This window comes from Choristoneura fumiferana, chromosome 13 (assembly GCF_025370935.1).
Source record: "Choristoneura fumiferana chromosome 13, NRCan_CFum_1, whole genome shotgun sequence".
In the NCBI taxonomy this organism is placed as follows: domain Eukaryota; kingdom Metazoa; phylum Arthropoda; class Insecta; order Lepidoptera; family Tortricidae; genus Choristoneura; species Choristoneura fumiferana.
Window position 1 is genome coordinate 17,844,163 of NC_133484.1, and position 12,091 is coordinate 17,856,253.

The 12,091-nt window shown below is 45.0% G+C and overlaps 3 protein-coding genes across 3 annotated transcripts; 1 reads left to right on the top strand and 2 right to left on the bottom strand.

Annotated features, from left to right (window-relative positions):
- Nucleotides 1–248: 248 nt before the first annotated feature.
- Sf3a1 (splicing factor 3a subunit 1) lies at nt 249–4,458 on the bottom strand. Its single transcript, XM_074096563.1, has 4 exons — nt 4,202–4,458; nt 3,415–3,583; nt 1,097–2,855; nt 249–806 (listed from the first exon to the last, which is right to left on the bottom strand). The coding sequence occupies exons 1-4, from the start codon at nt 4,317–4,319 to the stop codon at nt 705–707; spliced, it is 2,148 nt and encodes a 715-aa protein (XP_073952664.1). The 5' UTR covers nt 4,320–4,458; the 3' UTR covers nt 249–704.
- A 922-nt stretch (nt 4,459–5,380) lies between these two features.
- Nucleotides 5,381–10,829, bottom strand: LOC141434207 (uncharacterized). Its single transcript, XM_074096564.1, has 3 exons — nt 9,529–10,829; nt 8,909–9,139; nt 5,381–8,502 (listed from the first exon to the last, which is right to left on the bottom strand). Exons 1-3 carry the CDS (start codon nt 10,694–10,696, stop codon nt 6,491–6,493), a joined length of 3,411 nt encoding a protein of 1,136 aa, XP_073952665.1. The 5' UTR covers nt 10,697–10,829; the 3' UTR covers nt 5,381–6,490.
- Nucleotides 10,830–11,456: 627 nt separating this feature from the next.
- On the top strand, nt 11,457–12,008 carry kud (oligosaccharyltransferase subunit 5 kud). The gene is made up of 2 exons (XM_074096570.1): nt 11,457–11,565; nt 11,644–12,008. The coding sequence occupies exons 1-2, from the start codon at nt 11,560–11,562 to the stop codon at nt 11,881–11,883; spliced, it is 246 nt and encodes an 81-aa protein (XP_073952671.1). The 5' UTR covers nt 11,457–11,559; the 3' UTR covers nt 11,884–12,008.
- The last annotated feature ends 83 nt before the right edge of the window (nt 12,009–12,091 follow it).

Consider the following 12,091-nt stretch of genomic DNA (forward strand, 5'->3'; position numbering starts at 1 on the left):
GATCCGAATCTGCTTTCTTTAAATTTCATAACTATATTTTTTACGCTTCTATTTAATTAAACTAAATTACATTTATGATTAATTTTGTATTATCGTGTCTTAAATTGGCGGGGCTTTCGTTGGTTAAAATTGTATAACACATTCGCGACCACATATCGCATACTTTTGCTTGTGAACAGAGAACCCGGTTGTCAGGTTCTTGGCGTTGGTTGTGTGGAATTAGCTTGTAGAGAAAATTAAACGAACTCTTATAATTACATATTATATTTTGTCTAATAGGATACATAATTATGAGTTTCCCTTGACAATTCAGTTTCGTCAAAATTTTCGTGGCATTTCTTAACTACCACATACTATACTTAAATCCGTCGGATTAAAACTTTTCTTGGTATTTATTCCACTTACTTTGCATGAAAGGAACACAAATTCTAAAATACTTCTAGTAGTCATCACATCAGTCAATAAATATATGTCGGATCAATTGAATGCCACTCATTTGCCTACATAGCTTTCGATCAAAGACCTGCCTCGCCTAAAGGTTATATCAGCTTCGGAATTAGTGCACCAATTTTATTTTTTGCAATTTTTAGACGAAGTTGCTGGCAACATACAACAGTAACATCATCCCAGGCAAATTAAGGAAATGTAAATTTGATGTCAGACATGCAAAGTAAATTGAATAGAGTGGTAATAAGTCCCAGGAGTTACTTTTTGCGGCCGCCTCGCTCCTTGACTTGCAGCTGTAAGACGGCTCCCGGCGGCACATTGTAGTATGCGAGCGTGTTGCTGTCTTTGAAGAACAGGCCCTGGGGACACGGATACATCATCAGTGAGACCCAGGATTTTAAAAAGTATTTATAACTGTCTTGTAAAGTAATGATATTATTTTTTTTAATTTATAAAACTTTGCTTTCTGATTGAGCTGAAATTTGGTATACTTAAGTAATTTAGTGCTGATACAATAATCTGGCAGTGTAAAGAATTTTGGTGATCTGGTCAGGATCGTCTCTGCTGGACGGAAGCTCTGTTCCATCTGAAAGCTTCCGTCTTACGGAGACAACAGGCATCATAGACAGCATAGGACACGGCAACTGACCTCGTAGTGCAGCTTCTGCTTGGCGATGGGCATGTTGGTGGAGCGCTGCAGGATGGTCTTGAGGTCGTGCACGGTCGCGGAGAGCGGGAGCGAGACGGGCAGCGCGCGGCCGTCCAGCCGCCACTCGGCGCGCTCGGGCAGCGCCGGCAGCGCCACGCTCAGCGGCGCCGCGCCGCCGTGCCGCGCCAGCCACGCCGCCTCCGGCTCCAGCGAGTCCTCGGTGCGCGCGCGCTTGCTGGCCGGGCCCTCCTCCTCCTCCGGCGGCGCGTAGTACGGCGCCGGCGTCGCGATGAGCGGCGCGCGCGGCGCCAGCGCCGGCAGCACCATCAGCGGCGGCAGCGGCGGCAGCAGCACGGGCGGCGCGGGCGCGGGCGGCGGCGCGGTCGCCACGCGCGGCCCGGCCGCGGCGCGCGGCGCCAACACCGGTTTGGGCCCGATCTTCTCCTTCTCCTCGTCGGGCAGCAGCCCCTTGACCTTGTGTATCTGCTGGATCTGGTCCTCGAGCGTGATGTGCGCGCGCGCGGCCCTCGTGGCCGCCTCCACGCTGGAGGTGTGCCCGTCCCAGGTGACGCGGTCGTCGCGGCGGCGCTCCTCCTCGCCGATCTTCTTGCCGATGGCGGTCTCCTCGTCGCCGACGCCGAAGATGTCCGTACGGCGCTCGGCGAGCTGCTTGAGACTGGCCTCGATGGCGGTGCCGGGCGCGAGCGCCTCGTCGCGGTCGGAGCGCTCGGCGGCGGCGCGGTCGCGCTGCTCGAGCCAGCGCGGGTCCAGCAGGCCGATGCGCACGTGCTCGTGCACCTTGCTGGCGGGGATGCGCTCGCCCGTGATGGGCGACACGAGCCACTCGTCGCTGGCGGGCGCGGCGGCGGCGCGCGGCTGCTTCGGGTCGTACTTCTTGACGACGACGCGGTCGGGGCGCGGCGGCAGCGGCGCGTCCTCTCGCGCGCGGCGCGGCGGCCCGGGCGGCGGGCGCTCGTCCTCGCTGGAGGAGCTGTCCTGCTCCATGTCGGTGACGCGCGTGTCGTCGGGGCGCTGCTGCGTGCGGTCCTCCATGGCGGCGAGGTCGGGGTCGCTGTCGGACTCCGAGTCGGACTCGAGCTGCATCTCGGTGTCGTCGTCGAGCGGCGCCTGGCCGCGCTCCTGCGCCAGCACGCGCGCGCCCACCTCGAGCGGCGTGGTGGGCGGCGGGAAGTCGCCGGGCTCGCCGGCCGGGTAGTCGACCGTCTCGACGACCACGAAGTCGTGCCAGTCGACGGCGGCGTAGGCGAGGCGCTCCTGCTCGACGCGCGCCTCGTCGGCAGCGCGGCGGCGCGCCTGGTGCGCGTGCCAGGCGGCGCGCCCCCTGGCGGCGTCCAGCGCGCCGGCGCGCAGCTCCGCGCCCAGCCGCAGCGGCAGCTCCTTGGGCGGCAGCAGCACCTTGGTGTACTGCTCGAGCAGCCTTGTGAAGTACTGGAACAGCGAGTGCTGCGGGCGCAGGAAGTCGAACTGGTGGTTGCGCTCCTCCTTCTTCATGAGGTCCGTGAGGAACTGACGCCCGTTGCGGGCGACGAACTGCGCGGTCAGCTTCACGATGTCGAGCTCCAGCGCGGAGATGGACGGCGCGTCGGCGAGGAACTCGAAGTCGGGCGGCGGGTCGCGCGGCGGCGGCGGCTCGGCCGGCGCGGCCGCCTTCAGCAGCTCCTGCTGGCGCGCCGCCTGCGCGGGGCCAGCGCGCCGCGCAGCCCCGGCGGCCCGCCCGCCGACGGGGGAGGCCCCGTGTCTGAGATCGACATACAAAGTTATTTATCCACTTTGACAATTCAGTATTTACCCCTATGAATAAAAGAATATAAAACAGGCCAGCCGCCATCCCATAGATTGACTGCACCCACACTACTCATTTATGGGTGTAAGATGCAGACAAACAATCAAATCAATCCCTAGCTTACTATTTTATCCTGTATCTTCCAGTAACTATAAATAAGACCACAACACCTAACTATCATTGAGTCAAATAAAGAATTATACCATTGTGTGGATGTTATTTATGTCCAGACAATAAAAAATAAAATGTAAAACACCAAGATATAAAAGATAAACCACCATTAACTTGACCTTCAATACAATACTTTTATAATAAAAGTCCAATTGACTTTCTTGATGTGTATCTGTACAGCTGCTAGGAAGCATAATTGTACAGCGGAATGAGCTTACAGCGCTTCAACAAACAGGATGGTACAGTACAGATTTTCCTGTACAATTTACAGCACTCGATTGACTCTATTATAATTTTAACACCACTAAGTAATGACCTAGACAAATATAATTACAACTTTAACATACCTTTTCCTTCCCTAATCTCCTTGACTTTGTGCTGATAGTAAGCATGGTACGGGTCCCCAGAGTTGAGGAAGTTGAACTTGGGGTTGCCAAGCTCATTCTGCCGGATGCGAGCCTCAAACTCTGGCCCGTTCCTTGCCACGAAGCTGGCGGTTTTATCCACAATATCTATGACAACCAGTTAAGGATTCTATTTTCTTCTGGTTATGAATCATTAACCCTAACCCTACCCAGTAACATTCCAAATATAGTAATAAATGCAAATAGTTTTACAATATTTCTATATATTACATCCTTAGTTATGACAATGGGCATATACCTTTAGTTAAGATTACGGAACAGCTCCAAATTCACATGTGAACTGTTAACTATATCTCACACCCAATCTCGCAGAATGTTTGGATGTGCAAACATGGCCCATCCACATGCAGACTTATTTTTTGAGGACCAAGGGTTGACTGAGATGACAGATATCTGTGATACTGTCTTCGTTTAGTTGAAACAATAAAAAAGACGGCAGCACAAATATAGATGTCACAGAGTGGTGAAACAAGAAGTAAATAATTGTAATAAATTAGTTCTTTAGAGTCATCACTCTCCACAGAAAAAACAACCAAAACTTTCTTGTTGAATATTAAAGATTCCAAATTGCCCCTATCTTGGTCGACTGAGAAGTGTCATCATGAATTAAATATAGGTTATGTTTCACAATTTTTCAGAAATTACCAGGGTGATTTCATAGTTCCAATCTCATGTGTAAGCTATTAAATAACGCAAAAAGGATACTCCTGACTTCAGGTGGAGGATAAATGATCCCGATGACCGGCGGCGGAGGCGCCTGCGGCTCCTCGGGCTCCATTTCCAGAGGCTGCCCAGGAGGGCCCATCATGTCTATTGAAGGCATAATGCCAACAAAATTTGCTTTTTTGCACTTCTAACTTCCTTATTTTTACATTAAATCTGCAGGAAATCACAAAAAATTAACGCGAAGCGTCGCTACTCGCTACAATACAATACAAACGTCATAAACACGATGACGGACGCGGGACGACAGAATGAAATGAATGTTTTTTTTTTATCGCTTGTTCCATAATGGAAAGGCAACAGGAACTAAGCTCATACAGCAATAAGTCATCAGGCAAACAGCACGCACAAATACTTTATTTTATTAAAGACCAGACAGGGTAGATTGCAATCAGTATTCCAGTGGTGCAGCTGGATTTATACCTCGCTGTATAAGTGGTAGATTCGCTAATAGCATTTCTGTCGCTAACTATTATAGTAGATCACGATTGTAAGCTCAACCTCGGCCGATTATCGAAAGGCAGAAAAAATAGGCACTTAGGTATATCTGAGTGTACTTAATTTGTAATATGCAGAAATAAAGTTTACGAAAAGTTTTGAATACCTAATACATACAACTGGGAGATCACGGACGAGTTTATAATCAGTAAACAAACATTTAATTTTGGGTCTTATTAACTTGGCTACCCTCTACCCTTGATAAAGCTAACATAGTGTCAATAATAATTCAACAAATGGGTGATTCAAGCCCCGGCTCGCACCTGGTCTCCGAGTTTTTCGAAATTCATGTGCGGAATTACATTTGAAATTTACCACGAGCTTTACGGTGAAGGAAAACATCGTGAGAAAACCTGCACAAACCCGCGAAGCAATTCAATGGTGCGTGTGAAGTTCCCAATCCGCACTGGGCCCGCATGGGAACTACTGCCCAAGCCCTTTCATTCTGAGAGGAGGCCTGTGCCAAGCAATGGGACTTATATAGGCTGGGATGATGATGATGGTAAAGCGTAAGCTCGCATTCTTTAATACCTACAATAATTTAAGTAGGTATAGACACTTTTATTGTATTGGAGGTACTTATTGTACACCTATGGGCCAAGTTGCCCGAAATAAATGAATTTATTATTATTATTCTTATTTAAATCTAAAAAAAACAATAGGTACATTTTTATTTATTTATTGCCTTCTACAAACGATGGTAAGTCATTTAACATTTGTTGTTCTCCAGGTTGCACCCAGTTGGCTTCATAATGCAAGGTACGAATGCAGAAGGTAATGGACATCAGCAGAAGATAAGTGATCAGGCACATAAGCATAATTACTGAAGTGAACGTTGAATTCAAGTTTATTGCGTTCATTGTCAATATTACTTCCTGGAAAGTCGATGGACGTGTACGTTCTTCGGGCGATAGACCCAACTCCTCAGAATAGTTGTTAATTTCACATAATCCTGTAATGCTTGCACAGGAGCCCGAAGGTTTGCCGTTTTTGATTTTAATAGGGAAAAACATTTTCGAATCTCGTTATTTTTAGACAATTTAAAAGAATGAAGCCATTTTTCTCTCTAGTAATGAGTCAAATGTCTTTGTCAAAGGTCTTTGTCACATTTTGGACTGACAGAAATGCTTTTCTTTTTTTCTGTTGCTTTTATTTTTTAACTTCGAAAGTTTTCTTGGCAGTTTGAAATGGGCTACGTATATGTATAAAGTACCTGTGTGGGCTACCCTACCCACATCACGTGCTACTGCTAGTACTAAAAAACTTACTAAGTAAGTAGTTAGTGTACACTAGCTATCCTAGCTCGCTAAAGCACACTTTATGACTCGTGTTTTTATCTCCAGCGTTCCGTATGAGCGCTCCCGTCGTGAACGCATTCAACCCGAGAAGATCTTTTGAAGAGGCCACATCCATTCGGACCGTTCTCGCATTATTTACAAACGCGCGTATATTTTCTTTAACTCTTTGACGCAATAATGGAATTTATAACAGTTTGTAACCTGGATACATTTATCTCGGAAAATTGCACATTTTCCGCGGGGTTACACCTTCCCTTTCAACTCTTGGCAGAGTGGTCATCACGCGGGATACCGATTGACAGTGTTATGTACAAAAGCTAACCATATATTATAATGTATAAATCATCTATCTGAGAAGATGACGGTATTCGTGATGTAAGTAACAAAATAAAAAACAGCTTGGCGTGGTGTAGTAAAATGATTATAATAATTAACAGTCTTTTACAACATATCAACATTTCCTTACACTATTTAGCTAATTTTTCATTAATTCTATGTTCTTTACATTAATTTTATTTACAGATTGTCTAACCGACGTATTCATCATCGGGTCTTTTTTACCCTGAATGAAATTAGGGTAGTCGTTACTAGAGCTGTCCTGAGCCATGGGAGCTTCCTTTTGATTTATAATGGGAACTTCAGTAACAATTCGGTTTGCTTCGTTAACTTCAACCGGCAAATTGTTAATAGGTACATCATTTTCCAGAAAATGGAAATCATTGTGCATCAAATACAGTGATTCAAGGGGGAAATTTATATCGTACCGTGACAGTAGTTTGTTGTCGTCTGAATTGTCGTCGATTTCGATCACGTCGTTCTGAGGATCGTCCGACACCTCCGAAAGCGCCGCTGCCGACAGGTCCATGTGGCCCGAGTACTGTTCGCCGATGATATTATCGATCAAGTACTGATCAATGATAGACGGGTTCGTCGTTGTATTGTTCAAGGCCATGTTATAAAACGAGTCCGATTTGACCTCATTCTTGATTTCGTTGAGGTTTTTATGAATATCTTCTAATGGGGGTGAGGCCTTGTATTCCCTGCTCAGTGACTGGTTATTCAAAATGTTCGCGTTGCACATGCGCTCGAGACTCGGCGACTGAGTGTTCTGCTTTATCGTGGCTTCTATTTTGATGTAGCTGGGATCGTTGGTTTGGATTTTTTGCGGCGTAGGCAGCAGCGTGATCGAGTTCACGTTCATTTGATTGTTGAAGTTGAATAGTTGCGAGTTGTCGGCGGTGTCAGCGGGAGGGGTGGCGGCGTCGTGCAGCAGCGTCTCCTGCGGGTACGGGATGATGTTGGTCGGGGACTCGCTCAGTTCCGGCTCCGGCTGGAGCTGCATGAACTGCGTCGTGATCAAGTTGTTGAAAGTGACCGCGCCGAGACCAAATCTCTCGTTGTCCTCTAACCGTTTGAACGCCATCTTTTGTTGCGAGTGGAACATGTTCTCCTGATCTGGACCCTTCAAAATCAAGTTGCTTTTTACTGATATTTTCGGCTTCTTCCTCGGCATGCCGTCGGGCTCATTGAAGATGTTAACAGGAGAGTTACTAGACGATGGCACTGGTAATATTTGCGTAGGTTTTATGATAGGACCAGTGACTTTAGTCATAGGGATAGATATTGTGTGGACGGGATTTAGGGTAATGTTGTTGGACATGGACATTCGCGGCACTGGAGGCAGTCGGATGGGGAAGTTCGGCATGATGTTGTTTATCATGCTTCCTCCCATGACGGAGTGGCTAGACACGAGCGAGCTCACGGTACTGTTAGGACACAAGCTCTGATCCATCTCTACGGAAGAATTCAGATACCCGTGAAGATTCGTCTGCGTGTTGTCGTACGTCAAGTTTTGTAGGGTGTGCTGCGTCGGGAACTGGTGTCTCAATGTGTCGTTGGAACTCTCAGAGATGAGGCAATCAGAGTTATTATCATCCTTGCTAAGGTAAGTTGCTACTTGCGTCTCGAAATCCGTCTGCTGCTTATCATTTGTTGTCATGCAGTAATTCTTAGGAAAGTTTTGCGTCAAACTTTCCGATAAGCTGTCGCAGTCGAACACTTCTATCGGTATAGTGTTGACCGTCTTAGGGGTAGCTTCCTCATCCTGTTTGGGCTCTTCGGCGGTTTCATCGGTTTTTTTCTCCGTCTCGCTTGGTATCGTCCAGCTAAGTTTGTTGGTTTTGTTTTTCGTCATCTCTATCAATAGCTGCACTCCTTCCTTGTCCGTGTGTTTTGTCAAGTGTCGTATGTACTTCTCTTTGCTGACGGATTTGAAGACGCAATAGGGGCACCGGTATACGTCGTTGGAGTTGACGTTGGGATGCTTGGAGATCATGTGGGAGGCGAACATGGTGGACTGGATGGAGCTGTAGGGACAGTACTTGCACTTGTAGAGGGAGTCCTTGGTGTGCATTTTTTTGTGGCGGCGCATGGCGTTGTGGTCGGAGGAGCGGTAGCTGCACTGGTCGCACGAATACGGCTTAACACCTGCAAACATGACAGTAACATATGATTTTACCAACAATAATATTGTTCAACCTTGAAGATTGAATGTAAGATTTTTTTAAACGAAAATGATTACCAATGGTATTCAAACCCACAATGGCTGACCACTGGGGAATCTGGCCAATCAATCTGGCAAATCTTAATTGCTTGCTTGCTAATAGGGCGTGCTAACACTCCTACCTATGTTTCAAATCCCGTCCAGCACGAGACACACAACATAGGGCCACACTAGGTGTGGATTTTTAAATGAGGAACAAAACGATAAACTTTCGAGGTGCGAGGGCGTAGGCTGTGGCCGACGTCAACTACATCTAGCGCCACCCCTGCCTTCCAGGATGCACATTTATGTCATTCGATTTGATACGTCATACGATTCTCCATTACCTACCAGTATGTGATCTTGAATGCAACTTCATCTCCTCTTTTCTAGCAGCAGTGTAGTCACAGTGGGAGCACTTGAAAGGGCGGAGCCCCTCGTGCACGGCTGCAATGTGTATCCTGAGTCGACGATTATTGGTAAACTTCATGTGGCAGATGGAGCAACTCATCTCCTGCTTGTGGACACACTTGTGTTTAGACAGCTGGTTCGCGTTCTTGAAGGATTTTGGGCATTGGGTACCTGTAAATATTAAGGTTTGGATATGAGAACTGTTGCAACTGAACTGTTGCAGGAAGTAGACCACAATTAAGCTCCCAATGTTTACTTGATGGCTATCCGCAATCATGAAACCAGTAGATGCATCAAAATGTTATACATCAAAAAAAAAGAAGGGAGCAAACTATTATAATTATAACTGGTGTAGACCTAAAAATGGGCTATCTTTTGTTATGTGGGTAACACTCTTGTTTTTATGTTAATTAAAAGGATATAAGATAGATTTAATTTTAGAAAATTGCATAGTTCCCATGGGCTATTATTAACAAATTCTTTGCCAAAGCATTTGTGGACAACAGACAACAGGTAGTAAAAAATAAATAAGAACAATCAAATAGTTTCAAAAATCTTACATGCATAATTTTTCGCATCTCCATGACATTTCATGTGTACATTATAAAGTTTATGTTTCTTGGCATTCTTGTATCCACAGATCTCACATGTTGGCAGCTCCAGATCTATCTTATGCAACTTCCAAAGATGAGTGTGCAGGGAGTCCACATCCTTAAATATGTTAGGGCAATCTGGGCATTGTAATTTACCATTCTGGTGGCATTTCCTATGATATTTCATTTTCTCTGCATCTCGTAACCTAACCCAGCAGTTATTTACAGCACAGGCTTCTATGATTTCCACAGGTTCTTTTTGTTTTTTAACTTTAGATTGTTTATTCCGAGCATGGTACATAGTTGTTTTTGATCCAACAGGCCTGCCGGGATGCACAGGTGCCGGATTAGCCTGTTCCTTACTTTGAGACGAGGTTAAGGTAGTTGTATTCATTGGTACTCTGGGCTGAATTGAAGAAATAAGATCTGGAGTCACGCTAGACATTTGAAGCACATTGCAACTTGTGACTGGGGTGACTGCACTAGTTACATTGATGTACTGTGTGGGGACCTCATTTGTGTATACAATGTTGATACTAGCTTCCTGTATAATCTCTTTAGGGTCGACTTTTTCGAAATTTGGAGTTCTCATCTTTTGTAACTCATCAACTGATATGAAAGCAACACCTTTAGGTAAAGAATTGGGTTCACTAGTGGCATTAACAACATCAGGGACAATTTCAATCACTTGTGGGATAGAAACATCTACCTTCTGCTGGGGTTGTGGAATGCAAACATTATCTTCCTTTTTAAGTTTTGCATTTTTTAGGGCTAATTGGATAAGACTTTTTACCATTTTCTTCACATCTTTGATACCCATTTTGTGGTGGTTGCGTAGATGGTTTCTTAGCGTTTCCTCGGCGTCAAAGACGCTCGAGCAGCCAGGGCAGGCTATCTGGATGTTGTCAGCGAGTCCATTACTCTTAGCAAGGTCAGGATGCTCAGTGAACAGATGGAATTTGATGTCATCTTCTGCCAATGCCATGTAAGGACACGCCTCACACTTGAAGAAGGCAGTGGAGCCCACGGATTTCTCTTCGTACGACATAAGTTTGTCCTTAGTTGCTGGCTTTGCTCCACTAGCGCTGGTCTGACCGGCCTGCTCCACGTTCATGATGAAACGTTGTGACGACATTGTATATGCCGCTCACTTTTGGGCTACCCAATCATTTTGATCCAAGTAGAATTTTTAAATTTAAACAAAGGGGTCCCTGTGAAATAAACAGGGAAATCAAATCAAATCACGCACAACACAACAAACGTCAATTATTTCGAACTGTCACTGTCACTTGTCATTTTATTTTTTTTATTTCTGAAAAGAAGAGGAACCTAAGTCCATCAAATTTTTACGTAGGTACATTCTACTTCACGATTAATTTCATGAACAATAAATTAAATTAGAATCATTAAACAGTATCAGTGTCAATACGATAAGTTGATAGATGATGCAATTTGGATGCAATTTAAATTTAGTTTCATTACGAGTATTCTCTTCTCATTCTCAGTAGGTTTGTTTTACATTAATCGTGCATTAATCCATGAACGCACTATTATGAACTATTGTATTTGTATTTGTACTATTCCCCTCACTCTCGTATTAAATAATATTAGCATCAGCGGGACGGTACGATACACAGTACGATACGAATTTATTCGAATTCGAATATTTTCGATTTTTGTAGTAGCCCCTCAGCGTTTCATTTTACGCATGTTCTGGTTATGAATAAAACCAAATTAAAAAAATGACAAAAACAATTTTATTAAGGCACAAAAATTTGATGCATTCATATCTATTTTAAAATAAAGCATATTTGAAAGGAAGAAAATAATCCGAAAACTACCATTTAATTGACTTTTTCCTCCAAGCAACAATAGCTTCTGCGTGAGTTGAGACGTCTCCTAAACGCTGACGTTTTCTCCTCCTAGCCGGTGCCTTGCCTCTGCCTGTCAGTTCTAGAGTGCTGCGTGTAATTTTATCGTAATTAAAATCGCTTAAAAATGACTGTAAGTTTCAATTCCTAAATGGTCTTACTTACAATAATTAAAGTAAGGAAATTAATTTAATGTTTTTTATATTTCCAGTTGGAAATTGAATCGATGGTGCGCTATGCGTCGCCTATCAACCCGGCGATTTTCCCACACCTCACGATGCTCCTGCTCGGAATTGGGATATTTTTTACGGCTTGGTTCTTCGTCTACGAGGTCACGAGCACAAAGGCGTCCCGGGACCTGTTCAAAGAACTCCTGCTGTCCCTCGTAGCTGCTCTATTCTCTGGATTTGGAATTCTGTTCTTACTCCTGTGGGTGGGAATCTATGTGTGATACACGAGAAGTTTTAGCTATTAAGTATATATTATAATGCACCATTCCTGGGAGATTGATTGGGACAGAGTGTACTCTGTTAGAGTTTTATATTTTAAGAATTAAAGTTTATGATATAGAAAATCTTTTTTGTTTAATCTAATGACCATTTGCTGGAAAAATCACATTTCCATCATTCAGTGTCAATCTGTTTATTAAGAAAATGTAT